Source organism: Littorina saxatilis, linkage group LG11 (genome assembly GCF_037325665.1).
Source record: "Littorina saxatilis isolate snail1 linkage group LG11, US_GU_Lsax_2.0, whole genome shotgun sequence".
Taxonomy (NCBI): domain Eukaryota; kingdom Metazoa; phylum Mollusca; class Gastropoda; order Littorinimorpha; family Littorinidae; genus Littorina; species Littorina saxatilis.
This window is the reverse complement of record NC_090255.1, coordinates 15006763-15025243: the sequence shown is the minus strand read 5'-3', so window position 1 is coordinate 15025243 and position 18481 is coordinate 15006763. Positions and strand designations below refer to the sequence as shown.

The following is an 18481-nucleotide window of genomic DNA, read 5'->3' as shown; positions in this document are numbered from 1 at the left end:
GTAGACAGAGAGGACAGGTGTAGGGCAGTGTGAGGGATAAAGGAGGGTAGACAGAGAGGACAGGTGTAGGGCAGTGTGAGGGATAAAGGAGGGTAGACAGAGAGGACAGGTGCGGGGCAGTGTGAGGGATAAAGGAGGGTAGACAGAGAGGACAGGTGTAGGGCAATGTGAGGGATAAAGGAGGGTGAACAGAGAGGACAGGTGCAGGGCAGTGTGAGGGATAAAGGAGGGTAGACAGAGAGGATAGATGTAGAGCAGTGTGAGGGATAAAGGTGGGTAGACAGAGAGGACAGGTGTAGGGCAATATGAGGGATAAAGGAGGGTAGACAGAGAGGATAGGTGTAGGGCAATGTGAGGGATAAAGGAGGGTAGACAGAGAGGATAGGTGTAGGGCAGTGTGAGGGATAAAGGAGGGTAGACAGAGAGGACAGGTGTAGGGCAGTGTGAGAGATAAAGGTGGGTAGACAGAGAGGATAGGTGTAGGGCAGTGTGAGGGATAAAGGTGGGTAGACAGAGAGGATAGGTGTAGGGCAGTGTGAGGGATAAAAGAGGGTAGACAGAGAGGACAGGTGTAGGGCAATGTGAGGGATAAAGGAGGGTAGACAGAGAGGATATGTGTAGGGCAATGTGAGGAATAAAGGAGGGTAGACAGAGAGGACAGGTGTAGGGCAGTGTGAGGGATAAAGGAGGGTAGACAGAGAGGATAGGTGTAGGGCAGTGTGAGGGATAAAGGTGAGTAGACAGAGAGGACAGGTGCGGGGCAGTGTGAGGGATAAAGGAGGGTAGACAGAGAGAATAGGTGTAGGGCAATGTGAGGGATAAAGGTGGGTAGACAGAGAGGATAGGTGTAGGGCAATGTGAGGGATAAAGGTGGGTAGACAGAGAGGATAGGAGTAGGGCAGTGTGAGGAATAAAGGAGGGTAGACAGAGAGGATAGGTGTAGGGCAGTGTGAGGGATAAAGGAGGGTAGACAGAAAGGATAGGTGTAGGGCAATGTGAGGGATAAAGGAGGGTAGACAGAGAGGATATGTGTAGGGCAGTGTGAGGGATAAAGGAGTGTAGACAGAGAGGATAGGTGTAGGGCAGTGTGAGGGATAAAGGAGGGTAGACAGAGAGAATAGGTGTAGGGCAATGTGAGGGATAAAGGTGGGTAGACAGAGAGGATATGTGTAGGGCAATGTGAGGGATAAAGGAGGGTAGACAGAAAGGATAGGTGTAGGGCAGTGTGAGGGATAAAGGAGGGTAGACAGAGAGGATAGGTGTAGGGCAGTGTGAGGGATAAAGGAGGGTAGACAGAGAGGACAGGTGCAGGGCAGTGTGAGGGATAAAGGAGGGTAGACAGAGAGAATAGGTGTAGGGCAATGTGAGGGATAAAGGTGGGTAGACAGAGAGGATAGGTGTAGGGCAGTGTGAGGGATAAAGGAGGGTAGACAGAGAGGACAGGTGTAGGGCAGTGTGAGGGATAAAGGAGGGTAGACAGAAAGGACAGGTGTAGGGGGGTGTGAGGGATAAAGGAGGGTAGACATAGAGGACAGATGTGGTGCAATGTGAGGGATAAAGGAGGGTAGACATAGAGGACAGATGTGGTGCAGTGTGAGGAATAAGGAGGGTAGACAGAGAGGATAGGTGTAGGGCAATGTGCGAGATAAAGGAGGGTAGACAGAGAGGATAGGTGTAGGGCAGTGTGAGGGATAAAGGAGGGTAGACAGAAAGGACAGGTGTAGGGGGGTGTGAGGGATAAAGGAGGGTAGACATAGAGGACAGGTGTAGGGCAATGTGCGAGATAAAGGAGGGTAGACAGAGAGCACAGGTGAAGGGCAATGCGAGGGATAAAGGGTAGACAGAGGATATATGTTGGGCAGTGAGAGGGATAAAGGAGGGTAGACAGAGAGGACAGGTATAGGGCAGTTTGAGGGGTAAAGAAGGGTAGACAGAAAAGACAAGTGTAGGGCAGTTTGAGGGGTAAAAAGGGGAGGCATTAACCAGTGCCAGTGTCACCCACCTCATGGACTACTCCCTCAGCATCTTCGTCATCCTGATGTGCAGGGACCAGGGGATGGGGGTGGGGAGGGCTGCGTGGCAGCAGAGACATGTTGTCACGAGAACTGTCCACTGATGCTGGACGGGGAGGCAAAGGGTCCATTGCAAACACTTCCTCACTTCCCTGAAGAAAAAGAACATCTCAATAATCACTTCCTGTGCTATCCACACGCATCCTCATGTATTTATCTGAAAGTTTTGCACTCTGCCCACTGACACTTGCCTTTGTACACTTTTCAGTAGTGATAGATCTTCTCCAGCAAACATTTTCATGCTGTGATCTTCAAATTTGATGAAAACCAGCAAAATGTGTGTCATGTCTGAAGATCATCAAAACCTACAAGTGTGTGAAATTTGGTGGTATTAGCTTAAAAAACATCAGTGAAATCCTCAATGTTAAGTTTTTATGAACCGAACATGACCCGGCTGTAACCCCAACATTTGATGAGGATAAACCAAACTAGGGTCATGTCAGATCATAAAACCCTAAAAGTGTGCAAAGTTTCAAAGCTCTAGCTTCATAAACATCCAAGATTAACTCAACGTTAAGTTTTTTGTCTATGGCCGGCCGGCCAGGACAGGCTAACACTGCTCATTCATAAGACTCCTGATCACTCAGGGGAGTCAAAAGCGAGAACATTGCAAGTCTAGTTTACACTACATTCTACCAGAACCAAGCACATCCTTTTCTGTTTAGATCTTGCCTGGACAAGGATACATCCAATATGGCTACTCTGACACATGCCGAAAAACAACAAGTTTACCACTACCCATTAGTGGCAGGCCAAAGTGTGATGGTTATTATTGTTTATCGTCTCTTCAGCAGCTGATGCTATTGGAGACCGGCCAAAGTGTAAAACATTGTGTTAAGTAAAGAGATGTTTACCTGGACAGCTTCCACGTTGGCGGAGACCAGGGAGAAGGGGGCAGTGGGTCGAGCCACGCCCAGCCTGACAGGAATGATGAGAGAGCTGGCCGTGTGACACAGTTCCTCTATCGCTATGGGGACCAGGGCCTGAAAGGCTCGGCGACACTTGATGATTGGCTGGCACACAGGAAAGCTGGCACTGCTGGAGGGAAAGCAACAGTTAACATGGGTCAACGCTGTGCTTGACTCATTGTCTCCCAGGTACGAATAGATCCGTACCCACTCATATGGCTCTATCTGACCAGGTACGGATATAGTCACACAGTCACTACATTGCATCTGCTCTCATTCGGCACATATTCCCATTCTGCTCAGACTGTTAGCTTCAGTCGCTTCCTGTAACGTCGATCTAACGCCTGCATTCCAGTGTGTTGATAAACAGTTGCTACACAGATGCTACACTGTTGCTTTGTTCAAAGTTTATGGAGTTCGAAAGGAAAGTTTATTTCACAATGGCGATGCAGCGAACCTTTACGGGTGATGAAGTTGCTGAGCTTCTTATGAACTACGATAGTGACGAAGGAGATGAGCTGAACATGATCGAACATGAAGCTGATTTTGATGAAGACACCGAGACTGAAGACGATATGGTACATTTTTCAAAACATTTACAATTCTGAGTGACCTGATGCAGCACAGCTGGTCTCGGCTAAAATAAATTTGGTCAACATAGGTGGGGTACAAAGTGTTAAAGCACCACCAAAGTAAGAATACTGTGAACAAACCCGTCCCAAACTTTTATCGTTCACTTCCCAAAATGCTCTTTTCCTCTTTTCGGAATGTTTTTTGTCACATCTTCTTCCATTTTCCCCACCTGTTGATTATTGATTGAATCTGGGATTTTCCCCACCTGTTGATTATTGATTGAATCTGGGATTTTCCCCACCTGTTGATTATTGATTAAATCTGGGATTTTCCCACTCCCAGACTTTGTGCGATTGCAATCGGAGTCTAACCATTGTTGCTTCTCCTTATGATTATAATGCCATCTTCTAGCTTCAAAAGTGTCCATTTTGTTGTTGGAGTCGCCATGTCAACGTTGGTAAGCACACAATCACAGAATACGTACACAAACACATCAAAAAGAATGCTGGCGGGTCTGTAAGAAGAGCAGCATCCACGCTCTCATATATTATTATCTCATTCTACTGAAAGCAAAAGGTGAGATGTGGGCAGCTGCAGGCCACTTGATTTGCACGCACGACTGACTACCACACATGTCGGCCCCGATGCGTGACTAATCAAAAATTTTAGTAATAAATTTTCATTTGATTAATATACTTACCCAACTCACATATAGCAATTAACCCTAGTTCAGTGCTGGTAACGCTGTACGCATCCCCTTGGTAACAAGGAAGGCGCCTCTAAAAAAAGAGTGACATGAGACCCGTAAGGGTGTCTAAGCCAGCCCGGAAACGAGGCTGCCTTCCGTATGCGCGCGCATACACCGCCATATGCAATTCATTCTAAAGCGAAGCCCAACTCACTCCTTTTTTAGACCCAAACACCCACCACAGCGGGGAGGCGGGAGGGAATAAACGATGTGAGTTGGGTAAGTATATTAATCAAATGAAAATTTATTACTAAAATTTTTGATTAAATTACATATCTTACCCAACTCACATATAGCAGATTGCTACTATAGGTGGCGGGTACTCACCAAGTTAAGAATGTAGAACCTGCCCTGCAGCCACGGCAAAGCTGAACTGCCGTCCTGATGACTTGAGGCTACATCCCTCAGGTAAAAGTTAATGAAAATGTCTTCCGACCGCCAGTATGCAGCCGCAAGAACTTCAGAGAGGCGTCCAGAACGAAGAACCGCTAAGGAAGACGCCTAAGCTCTCGCTTCATGTGTCCGGGACGAAGTATGAGGCAACACGGCTCTGACATCGCCAGACTGGCTCTGCCACCAAATGTAAGCCTGCCTAATGGTGCTTGAAACCCATTTAATCAGAGTGATCTTCGAAATATCCTTCCCTCTCACCGTGTTGAGTGAGATGAACAACAACTTTTGAGTTTTTGAGCGAATCGGTAGAGTCCTAGCCAGGTAGCTGCTGAGGGCCCTTACCGGACAATTACAAACATCAGGATCCCCCGGAGCCAGAACGCTGCTCAAGGGGGGAACATGAATACAAGGAGATGACTGACCAGGTTTTTGGTTTTTAGCTAAAAAATCCGGACGAAATTTCAAAGTAAAAGATCCATCCTTCTCTCAGGCAATATCTTTTGCCAAACCCGAGAGAGCGTGTACTTCGCTGCCGCGCCTAGCAGTCGCGAGCAAAACAAGAAATAAAGTTTTCTTCGTAAGGTTAGCCAAACTGGCTAAATGAAGAGGTTCAAAATCATCCGAAGCCAAAAAACGAAGAACTAAAAACAGGTCCCATGCCGGGAGCTGTACCTTTGACCGAGCTAAATCAAGAGAAGCGCCCTTGATTACACTCGCTATCACGCCACTTAAAGTGATTTTATGGCCAAGTTGTCTAAGCGTAGAGGAAATAGCTGACCTTCTTACGCGCAAAGAGGAAGGAGAACCTCCCCGTTCTGCCAACCAGGATAAATGATTAGCTACGTGCATCGATCTCGGAGCCAGAGGATCGACGCCGTTCTCTGAACACCATTTGGACCAGGAAGACCAATGCGAAGCATACACCGACTTGGTCGAATCCCTGTGTGCCTGCTGAACCAATTTCAAAGTCGAAGCTGTGGCACCCGCATGGAGCAGAGAGACTCGGACAGAATCCATCCGTGTAGCTGCAAGGCCTGAGGATTCTGGTGCGGAATGCCCGACCTGGGCTGCAACAGATCGCCCTTTCGAACCCCGAGAGGAATGGGCGGACGAACCGCCATGCGAACCAGATCGGGATACCAATGCTGGCTGGGCCAAAGAGGGGCCACCAATACCAACGCCGGCCCTTCCAGTTCTGCTTTTCTTATCACCTTGCCGAGAAGGCAAAACGGTGGGAATGCATAAGCCTGCAGATTTGTCCAGTCCATCTCCAGAGCATTGACCCCCCAAGCTTGAGGGTCGGGAAACGGAGACACGAAAAGAGGGAGACGAGTCGAGTATCTCGTCGCAAACAAGTCGATGGGAGGCTTGCTTACTTGCGCCCAAAGGCGCTCCAGAGCCTGGTGGGAGAGAGTCCACTCCGAGTGTAAGATCTTGCTCCCTCTGCTGAGAGCATCGGCCAAGACATTGAGAGTGCCTTTCAGATAGACCGCTGACAGGAGAATGTTGTGTAAACTGCACCATGTCAGCAAGCGACACGCGCTGTCCGACAGAACCTGAGAGCGAGTGCCCCCTTGACGGTTTAAGTAAGCCGCCACACTGCACAGTCATGTTGTCGGTGTGAACCTTGACATGACTGTCTTCCAAAAGAGGAAGAAACGCCCGAAGGCCCAGTGCTACTGCCTCTAGCTCCAGAACGTTTATGTGCCAAGAGGCCTGACTGACGTTCCACACACCCGACGCCGTCTGATCTGCAAGATGAGCACCCCAGCCCGACAGGGAAACGTCCGTGAACAGAAAGTTCTGAGGAGGAGGAGGAACAATAGGCACACCCTGCGACACCCAGGGGAGAAGCCAAACACTTGTGGTCCGGCTGAACCAAGACCCCAACTCGATCTGAGCATTCCAGTCTTGCGAAGTTTGGTCCCATAGCGCCTGCAGAGCTGCCTGAAACGGCCGTTTGTGCACTCTGCCTAGAGGAACAAGAGGCGCCATGGACTCCATCTGACCCAACAGAGAGTACAACTCCCGGGCCGTGGACAGATTCTCTCCGTAAAGAGAGCGGATAGATGCCAGTAACTTGTCTACTCTCTTTTGCGACGGGCGAACCGACCAATCCAGAGTATTGAACTGCATCCCCAGATACGAGAAATCCTGTGACGGATCCAACTCCGACTTCACCCGATTGACCGTGAATCCGAGCTGTAATGCCAGACTGAGCACTCTCTGTGTGTGCCTGCTGCAAAGAACCTGGTCCTGATGTAAAATCAGCCAGTCGTCCAAATAGGCTCTCAGACGCACCCCCTCCTGCCTCACGAGGGCACAGAGTTGACGAATGACCATCGTAAAAATCCAGGGGGCGAGCGAAAGACCGAACGGGAGCGCTCGAAACTGGAAAATGTTCTCCCCCCAACGGAACCGAAGCCATTTCTTGTCTGACGGGTGCATGAGCACATGAAAATAAGCGTCGGTCAGATCCACAGACGTGACCCAGTCTCCTGGCCGCAAAGCCTCTCTCACTGAGGCCGGAGTCTCCATGGTGAATTTCACCACACGCAGGAACTTGTTCAAAGTCGACAAGTCTAGGACAGGTCTCCATGTCCCCGAAGCCTTGGGGACCACAAACAGTCTCCCGTAAAAACCCGGAGACCCCTGATCGAGCACCTCCTCGATAGCCCCTTTCAAGTTCAACAGAAGGGATGCCACTTCTCCCTGTACGGCTGCCTTGGCTTCCAGGTCTCTCGGGAACCGAAAAGGCGGCGGAATTCTGGACAGAGGCGCCTTTCCCTCTGCCCAAAGAAGACGAAATCCCGAACGAATTATCCCCACGATCCACTCGCTGGACACCAAATGTGTCCAGGTAGCGATGGCCCTGGAGGGGCCGCCCGCCACCACAAAGGTGGGGGCCAACGGGATCATAAGCTCGGGAAGACATCATTGGGGGTTGGGCTTACGCCCCGACCCCCGAGAACCACCAAATGAACCCCTCTTCTGATAAGGGGCACCACGCCCCCTGCCTCGTGAAGAGGAGCTCTGACTCTGCGCCTTGCCTCCCCCAAAGGAAGGAGTCTGCGTCTTGCCCTGAGTCTGTGGCTTGCTCTGCGACTTAGAAAAACCCTGATGCGCGATACGAGCAATAGCCAAGTCCCGAGCGTCATGAGTCTCTTTTTCCAGCGCGTCAAACGACGCCCGACCCAAAAGAGACCCTTCCGTAAACGGAGAAAGTCTGAGAGTCTCTATCGTACCTTTATCCCTGATCCTGGAGCCAGCAAGAAAGGCCGCTCTGCGGGAGAGAACCGCATGTGTGTAAAGCCTGGCTGACAAATGCATTTGTTCCTGCGTGACTTTGCCCAAAGTAGCCAAAAGAGTCGTCACATCCTCCGCCGAGGCATCAAAGCGGAATTCAAAAGGTTCCAGAGAGGTAGCAATAGACCGTGACAATGATCGCTGAAGCGATTCTGAAACCGAGGCTAGTTCCAGGAGAGATCTCCCTGTTTCTTCCAAAGACAACAGGGAAGCTTCTGAATAGGGGACCGATCTGTCTTTGCTATACCCATCCTCTCTCAAGGAGGCCAGTTCCGGAGTCACCGGAAGCACGGCCCTAGGCAACGAAAAAGACTCAACCAAGCTGATAGGCCGAGAAGCAAGTTTGAAGTTCCGAACAGCAGAACCAGGAACCTGCCGCCCTGCCTGAGCCAGGTACGGCAAAGCCGAATCAGGGGCAACCCCATGCTGTGACAACAGCGGCACCATAGAGGACTGAGACAGCTTCTGATAGCGCGAAGTCGCCAAGACCGTAGCCATCTCAAACGCCACCGCAGGAGACTCACGGAAACGGAGCGAACACCTAGCGTCCTTAGCACTCCGAAAGTCTCCCAGAGCAGAAGGTGGAGGTACCAACTGAGAGTTACACTCCACCACTGCTTCCTCAAAATACTTAGATGCCGTAGCAGCAGCCAGGGCCACAGCCGATGACAGCTTAAGCGGCAAATTGAAACCAATGCCCTCCGCCTGTCCGGAAGCATCGTCATCAAAACAGTCGTCTTGCACCTCTGTGCAATCCGGAAGCTGATCCCCGTACTGACTACCATCGTCAAGCAGAGAACCAGCTTTACTGTCTACCCCCCGCCCAGAGGGCGGGATCGGAAGCCACACACACTCGCCCCCGTCCCCAGACTGAGCAGAGTGCAGTGGAACTTCCTTACGCGCACCAGGGCTCTTACTCCCCACTGAAAGGCCGCCAAAGCGGGTTGAGTCAGCCGAGAGATAAGAACTTTCGCCCGGCCGCCATGCGCCTGAGGCTACTCGCTCCTGACCGCGTGCCGAGTTTTGGCCGGAAAACCCGGTTACTAACTCAGCAGACATACCTTGTGTACGAGACGGAACGCTGGAATGCGAACCCAAAAGCGGACACGGCACAATCTCCTCATCCTGAGAGGCATGCACCTCCGCCCTCGTGACTGTAGTGGCAGGAGACGAGCGAACGCTGGCAAGCGAAGAGACGCCAGCCACCCCCGAGGGAAGAGAACGAAGCTCCGCTCTCGTCGAAGTAATTTCGGCCGCTAAAGTAGACACCTGCGAACTAAGAGATAACAACAAAGCAGCAACATCAGCGGATGCCAACCCAGGCACCACAGGGGGAGAATCCCCCTTAGCAGGTTTATTCACGTGAGCGGTCTTGTCAACCGGCTTAGCCGACAAAATGGCCGCTGTCTTGTCTACCGGCTTAGCGGGCAAATCAACAAACACATCAAAAGATTTTTTTGCAAGAGTATCTTCACCAGAAACGGATTGTTTAGTCTTCCTAGAAGATTCTTTAGAAGAAGTGGGCGCAGCAGCTACCTTTTTAGGCGTACACCTCTTCTTGGCATTGTCGGCCATGACACAACAAAGACTCACGAAAAAATTTTGGAAAAATTTTGCAAGTCCAAAATGCGGCCAACAACGCTGCCAAAATCAAGAATAAACAAGAACGACCTCACCTCAACAGTAGTAGAGAAGTCCAGATGCAAGAAGATACCAAGAGGAACAACAAAGTCAAAAGACTAAGTCAAAACGGCTGAAACAGCCGGAGCGTACATCAAATGCGACCAGTCTCACTGGCGCTGAGCTTTGGAATGAATTGCATATGGCGGTGTATGCGCGCGCATACGGAAGGCAGCCTCGTTTCCGGGCTGGCTTAGACACCCTTACGGGTCTCATGTCACTCTTTTTTTAGAGGCGCCTTCCTTGTTACCAAGGGGACGCGTACAGCGTTACCAGCACTGAACTAGGGTTAATTGCTATATGTGAGTTGGGTAAGATATGTAATTTAATCAGGGGCATATCATTATGAACTTTGACAAGAATAACTAATATGATTATGAACTTGTAACAAGAAAAGCAAATGCTTACAGGACTCGCCTTCGCATGTCGTAACAAGAAAAGCAAATGCTTACAGGACTCGCCTTCGCATGTCCCATTACAGTGGACTCCCCCCCTCCCCCCCCCCCCCCCAACATCATAGCTTGATGAGCTTTCTTTCTTTATTTATTTGGTGTTTAACGTCGTTTTCAACCATGAAGGTTATATCGCGACGGGGGAAGGGGGGAGATGGGATAGAGCCACTTGTCAATTGTTTCTTGTTCACAAAAGCACTAATCAAAAATTTGCTCCAGGGGCTTGCAACGTAGTACAATATATTACCTTACTGGGAGAATGCAAGTTTCCAGTACAAAGGACTTAACATTTCTTACATACTGCTTGACTAAAATCTTTACAAAAATTGACTATATTCTATACAAGAAACACTTAACAAGGGTAAAAGGAGAAACAGAATCCATTAGTCGCCTCTTACGACATGCTGGAGAGCATTGGGTAAATTCTTTATCATCCCAACCAATATGGGACTCCCCCTAACCCGCGGGGGGTGCTTGATGAGCTCAGAACTTATTTTCTTGATAGCTCAATGGATATTTTCAGTGGTGAAAATCTTCTCCAGCAAACATTTTCATGCTGTGACTCTGAAATTTGACAAATAAAACTAAATTTTGGCCATGTCTGCTGATTATCAACACCTACAATTGTGTGAAATTTGTAGGCTTTTGCTCTCAAAATATCTCAGAAAACCTTAACTTAAAGATTTTATAAGCATGACCCAGCTGTGACCCCAAAATTTGATGAGGGTCAACCAAACTGGGGTCAAGTCGGCAGATTATAAAACCTTTAAAGTGTGCAAAGTTTCAAAGCACAAGCTTTAAAAACACCTGAGCTAATGTCAACATTAAGTTTTTATGAATTGAACACGACCCCACTGTGACCCCAAAATTTGACGAGGGTCAACTAAACTGGGGTCAAGTCGGGCGATCATCAAATCATAGCAGTGCTATAGCAGTGGTATCAAAGGTCAAGCATCAAAAACACCTGAGATAACTTCAACGTTAAGTTTTTATGAATCGAACATGACCCTGCTGTGACCCAAAAATTTGCCGAGGGTCAATTAAACTGGGATCATGTCGGGAGATCATCAGGTGAGTCAAAAAGGTCAGTCATTCTTGACCTTTTATTGGAGGGCGTCACCATTCCGAGGTTAGTTACAGAGTGAAAGATATCCGTTCCGTGAAATTTGGTTGGCAAACGGTGTTGTTTTTAGGACGGGTCGTTGTGGGAGGTTCCACTGTAGTACGTTTTATACTTAGTATGCGTTAGTGTAAGACACACAGAAGAAGCCATGCTTTAAATACATAGATTTCCCCATTCAAAGACTAATTTGACATTTCTTAAGCTATAAAATCCTTCCTTCAAATCTCAATAACAGCCATCTCACCATCTTTTCTTGATGGTGGAAGGGGTCATTTCCACATTGAGGACAACATAGACTCTGGCAACGGAGCGCACGAAGCGACGTGCAACTATTCTGGCCTCCTCCTGGCGCCCCGGCAACACCTCGTTCTGCATCTCACGGATGATGGTCGTCAGCAGGGCATCCAGCATCTGGAACACACCACTTCCCTTAGATTATCTCTTCTCTTAAACACACTGCTTCCCTTAGATCCTCTTTTTCTCTTAGCGGCAGAGATGACACGGAAATTCAGATTAGTTTTTTTGGCAAGCTTTTCAACTTTTTCTTCAAAATCCTTGATTAAAATAAACTCAGCGAAAAAGTGTTTATTCCTAAGTGATATCTGAACGATTTATGGGTCAGAAATGATGTTTTTGTTTGTGACGTTTGAGAAAAAAAGAGTTGTTGGAAAAAATACATTGAATTTTGAAGTAGGGTTTATTTTACTTAAAACAGGTCCTACAGCAAATAACAGCAATTTCTTTATATTCATGAACAGATTTTGTTTGCTGGGTAGATATCATACACACAAAATAAATGTTCGAACAAAAAGGCAAGTTTTTGTACTTTGATAAAACAATTTCTAAAATCATTCCTTGGTAATTCATAGAAACTCTCTCTGCACTTTATTATTGCACAGAGACAACATTTCTGGTGAAAATGAAAAAAAAAATTGAAAAAAGAATAGTCAGTCTAGAAGATGAGTATTTTCCAACGACGGCACTGATGCCAAAAAAACTATATTCTGAAAAAAAAACAGCGTGAAAAAGTTTCACAAAAATAACATGTTAATAAATCACATTGGAAATGAACAGTTAATAGACAATGTTCAGAAATAACTGTGTCAGGATTTGCAAATGCTGTGAAAGAGTTGCGCCCCTTAACTCGGACAAACAGGAAATACGTGGTCGACCTGTTAAAACTAGCGATCGCAGCTAATAACTGACTACGATGTGTATGTTATGCAGTGTCCAACTGATATGACGTCCTTTTCTTACGAAAATCTGCACATCGGAGCAACGATTCACTTCATGGCCTGCAGTGATCACTAAGCACGGGTGTCAGTTTCCCATGCTGCAGTGACCTTGATCTCAAGCAAAACTCATGAGACCTCAGACAAAAAACGCTGTCGGCTATCGCTCAGGGCAAACGATCTGGCATTGCTGGGACAAATCGTGTGCATGTGTGCATGGGGTTATATCGAGCAGACACTGCATACCATACATATCGAATTCAGTACTCGCTGCGATCGTTGGTTTGAACTGGTCGACCACGTGTTTCCTGTTTGTCCGAGGTAAGGGGCGCAACTCTACCACAACGCTTGTAAATCCCAACAGTTATTTCCGAAAAACGTTTATTTCAAGGAAGAGGGTGATGAGAACAAAATCACACAGCACAATGATTCTATGGTGTTCAAAGCACCTAAAATACTGTATATTAAGAACAGGCTTTAAGCACACCACTTCCTTTAGATCCTCTCTTCTCTTAATCACACCATTTTTTTAAGATTTTATTTTTTCAAAACCACACCACATGCCTTTTATCCACTTATCATTAAACACACCTTGTGCCTATTAATTCTTCTCTTCTCTTAAACATGACAGAATCAAAAAACAAGAATGGTAGGTCAAGGTAACAGTTACATAATGGTAGGTCAAGGTAACAGTTACATAATGGTAGGTCAAGGTAACAGTTACATAATGGTAGGTCAAGGTAACAGTTACATAATGGTAGGTCAAGGTAACAGTTACATAATGGTAGGTCAAGGTAACAGCTACATAATGGTAGGTCAAGGTAACAGCTACATAATGGTAGGTCAAGGTAACAGCTACATAATGGTAGGTCAAGGTAACAGCTACATAATGGTAGGTCAAGGTACAGACATGGGATTCATAAAAAGTGATAATTAAGGAAAAAAAAAGGTGGGGGTCTGGGGGCCGCAGAAGGCCCCCAGTAGGGTCCAGGGGCAACGCCCCTGGTCGGGGTCTGGGGGCAAAGCCCCCAGAAGCTGAAGGTTTTTAGTGTTTTAGACACACAAAAATGGCCCTGAAATGCATATTTCAGCTTAATCATAGCCCCCCCCCCCCCCCACCCCCTCCCTTTCTCTTCCTTCCCATGTTTCTCAAATTAATTTTACGCTACGACTCAAAATAAGGAGAAAGAGAAAGAGAGAGAGAGAGAGAGAGAGAGAGAGAGAGAGAGAGAGAGAGAGAGAGAGAGAGAGAGAGAGAGAGAGAGAGAGAGAGAGAGGCAGGGATGGGGGGGGGGGGGTGGTGGCGTGTGACGGTGTGGTTTCAATGTTCTTACCTTGTCGGTGCCAAACGACCCCAGTGACTGATTACACGACTGGGTTTTCAGGATAGTCAGGTGCTTGTTGCTTTTCAAGTGGCTTTTGAGGGCAGTCTTTCCATTGGAACCGTAGTTGATAACATTAACATCGTTGCACAAAGTGCACTGAGCTTTTCCCGGCAAGTTGATTTTAGCAAAAGCATCGCCAACTTTCAGTTTCACGTCTTGTGTCTTCTAGCCTTTCTCGTATTTCCAGCTCAATGATACAACTTCATCGAGCCAGTCGAATCTCCAGAGATTTTTCTTGTACTTCTGCTGGTCAATTTCCCGGGATAGAACGGTTTCGTCTCGCTTTAGCTTCCTCATCATTTTGGCAAGTGGCTCGAAGCGATGTAAAAATGGCGCCGAATCATTCTCATACGGTATGCTTATACTGAATCCCCGATAGCTACGTTGAAACGGTGACTGTAGGAGACAAAGACACAGAGCGCGTTCCCATACGGATCGACCAGCAACAGTCTGACCGTTTTAGGAACCAACCGTTCAAGAATAGTATGGAATGGAGCATCGCGATCAGCGGACCGGCCGAAAAACTTGGGTCTATACCTACATATACCCCCAAATTTTCTCAGCGGATTTGCACGAATCTCAAGAATGATCCCTGGAGCATAAAAATTTACGGAATTCCGTAATTTTACGCAAGAATCCCATGTCTGAAGGTAACAGCTACATAATGGTAGGTCAAGGTAACAGCTACATAATGGTAGGTCAACGTAACAGCTACATAATGGTAGGTCAACGTAACAGCTACATAATGGTAGGTCAACGTAACAGCTACATAATGGTAGGTCAAGGTAACAGCTACATAATGGTAGGTCAACGTAACAGCTACATAATGGTAGGTCAAGGTAACAGCTACATAATGGTAGGTCAAGGTAACAGTTACATAATGGTAGGTCAAGGTAACAGCTACATAATGGTAGGTCAAGGTAACAGCTACATAATGGTAGGTCAAGGTAACAGCTACATAATGGTAGGTCAAGGTAACAGTTACATAATGGTAGGTCAACGTAACAGCTACATAATGGTAGGTCAACGTAACAGCTACATAATGGTAGGTCAACGTAACAGCTACATAATGGTAGGTCAACGTAACAGCTACATAATGGTAGGTCAACGTAACAGCTACATAATGGTAGGTCAACGTAACAGCTACATAATGGTAGGTCAACGTAACAGCTACATTTACCTACCATTCTTGTTTTTTGATTCTGAATTTTGGGACGTTGGCAGTCTATCTGTTTTTGGAATTTTAAACATGACACCTCCCTTAGATCCTCACTTCTTTTAACCATGACACCTCCCTTAGATCCTCTCTTCTTTTAAACATGACACCTCCCTTAGATCCTCTCTTCTTTTAAACATGACACCTCCCTTAGATCCTCTCTTCTTTTAAACATGACACCTCCCTTAGATCCTCTCTTCTTTTAAACATGACGCCTCCCTTAGATCCTCTCTTCTTTTAAACATGACGCCTCCCTTAGATCCTCTCTTCTTTTAAACATGACGCCTCCCTTAGATCCTCTCTTCTTTTAAACATGACACCTCCCTTAGATCCTCTCTTCTTTTAAACATGACACCTCCCTTAGATCCTCTCTTCTTTTAAACATGACACCTCCCTTAGATCCTCTCTTCTTTTAAACATGACCCCTCCCTTAGATCCTCTCTTCTTTTAAACATGACACCTCCCTTAGATCCTCTCTTCTTTTAAACATGACACCTCCCTTAGATCCTCTCTTCTTTTAAACATGACACCTCCCTTAGATCCTCTCTTCTTTTAAACATGACACCTCCCTTAGATCCTCTCTTCTTTTAAACATGACGCCTCCCTTAGATCCTCTCTTCTTTTAAACATGACACCTCCCTTAGAATAGATTCTTCTTTTAAACATGACACCTCCCTTAGATCCTCTCTTCTTTTAACCATGACGCCTCCCTTAGATCCTCTCTTCTTTTAAACATGATGCCTCCCTTAGATCCTCTCTTCTTTTAAACATGACACCTCCCTTAGATCCTCTCTTCTTTTAAACATGACACCTCCCTTACAATAGATCCTCTCTTCTTTTAAACATGACACCTCCCTTAGATCCTCTCTTCTTTTAAACATGACGCCTCCCTTAGATCCTCTCTTCTTTTAAACATGACGCCTCCCTTAGATCCTCTTCTTTTAAACATGACACCTCCCTTAGATCCTCTCTTCTTTTAAACATGACACCTCCCTTAGATCCTCTCTTCTTTTAAACATGACACCTCCCTTAGAATAGATCCTCTCTTCTTTTAAACATGACACCTCCCTGAGATCCTCTCTTCTACATGACACCTCCCTTAGATCCTCTCTTCTTTTAAACGTGACGCCTCCCTTAGAATAGATCCTCTCTTCTTTTAAACATGACACCTCCCTTAGATCCTCTCTTCTTTTAAACATGACACCTCCCTTAGATCCTCTCTTCTTTTAAACATGACACCTCCCTGAGATCCTCTCTTCTTTTAAACATGACACCTCCCTTAGATCCTCTCTTCTTTTAAACGTGACGCCTCCCTTAGATCCTCTCTTCTTTTAAACATGACACCTCCCTTAGAATAGATCCTCTCTTCTTTTAAACATGACACCTCCCTTAGAATAGATCCTCTCTTCTTTTAAACATGACGCCTCCCTTAGAATAGATCCTCTCTTCTTTTAAACATGACACCTCCCTTAGATCCTCTCTTCTTTTAAACATGACGCCTTCCTTAGAATAGATCCTCTCTTCTTTTAAACATGACGCCTCCCTTAGAATAGATCCTCTCTTCTTTTAAACATGACACCTCCCTTAGATCCTCTCTTCTTTTAAACTATCTTGTCTGAAAAACAACGTCTCTTCTTTCTCTGAAACATGGAACATCTTCTCTACATTATCTGCTCTTCAGCATTAGTGTAAAATGAGAGGGCACTTTCCAATAAAAGATGTATGACTGTCCGGGGACCTAGCTTAGCTTATCTGTCATGAAATGGCAACCTGTACACACAAGGGAGCACACAAGGGAGCACACAGCGGACAGATGCCATGTGTCAGGCTGATGCCTTACCTCCACGTTGCTCTTGACCAGAAGTGAGTGAGTGAACTTGTCCAGGCGTGCGGTGCCGCTCTGACTCTCCAGGTACATTTGTTCCTCGTACATTACATCCCCACTGCTCACACAAACCATACAGTGTGTACATCACATCCAAAACTCTAAGGGGATCAGGTTGCAGAACACAAGAAAATATGTTGAGTATATCACATTCAACTAACAAGAAAGGCAAATGCCTGATAGTCAAACAATCTGCAACTAATTTCAAAGTAAGGGAATACGCGTAGTGTAATAAACGACCATACAAAATATGCAGCTTATGTCATGTTTCCCATTTTCAGAATGCTATGACCATTTAAACAAGAAAAGCAAATGCTTACACGACTCTCCATCATTTCCCATAACAGTCGAACCCCCCCCCTCCCCCTCTCCCCCAAAATAAGACGTATTCCCTTCCCTTTAAGAGTGGTCGTCCCTCCATCCAGCCAGTTGGCCATCCACATGGATGGACACGGATGAATACTAAGACTCAGGTGAGTCGAAACAAACGTAATTAAATAGATGTCACAACAAGAAAAGCAAATGCTTACACACGACTCGCCTTCGTTACCCCCGCCCCTCCCTGAACCACCTTACCCCATAGAAGACTCCCTCCCTTTTAAGACCCCCAACCCCTGATAAGACATTTTCAAGACCATGTTTTCTAAGATACTCTGCTCATAACCTCTGTAAGTTTACCCCCATTTTAAGACCTGATTTTCTCATGGTTTTGAAGGTCTTAAAAGGAGGATTCCACTACCCATGACCTGCCTGCCCCCTCCCCCCAAAAAAAGAAGCTGTTCAAGCTTCATAAAGTAAAGGGACTGGGTGGCCGAGTGGTAACGCACTTGCGCTCGGAATCAAGAGGTTGCGTGTTCGACCCTGGGTCAGGCCGCTATTTTCTCCCCCCTTTCCTAACATAGGTGGTGGGTTCAAGTGCTAGTCTTTCGGATGAGACGAAAAACCGAGGTCCCTTCGTGTACACTACATTGGGGTGTGCACGTTAAAGATCCCACGATTGACAAAAGGGTCTTTCCTGGCAAAATTGTATAGGCGTAGATAAAAATGTCCACCAAAATACCCGTGTGACCTGGAATAATAGGCCGTGAAAGGTGGATGCAGCGCCTAAAGGCAGTCGATCTACTGGCCGATGTGAATGCGTGATATATTGTGTAAAAAATTCCATCTCACACGGCATTAATAGGTAACATGCGCCTTGAGTCGCCTTGTGTGGTGAGATACGTGCGCGATATAAATCCTCGTAAATAAAATAAAATAAAAAAATAAAATGTTCAAGAGAACTCCTTATGTGACCTTTATCAATCCATTTAGTTATTCAACCCTAAGAATATTTCACACATATATACAGTAGAACCCCCTGTTTACGACTTTGGAAAAACCTTAAAAATTAGGTCGTAAAAAGGGGGGGTCTTAAAAGGGGGGTTTGAGTTTTTGGACGGTCGGTCATGAATTTGGTTGCAGTGTATGTACTGGCATGTTTACACACAAACACACAGTTGCAGTTTACT

General features: G+C 46.5%; 1 protein-coding gene across 1 annotated transcript in view; it reads right to left on the bottom strand.

Annotated features, from left to right (window-relative positions):
- Positions 1-18481, bottom strand: part of LOC138979834 (E3 ubiquitin-protein ligase UBR5-like) — a gene marked incomplete in the record, with an annotated part of 271386 nt that overhangs the window by 90816 nt on the left and 162089 nt on the right. The window contains 4 exon segments of the mRNA XM_070352585.1: positions 2003-2164; positions 2927-3110; positions 11500-11666; positions 16929-17031. Coding sequence (XP_070208686.1) covers positions 2003-2164; positions 2927-3110; positions 11500-11666; positions 16929-17031 — 616 coding nt within the window.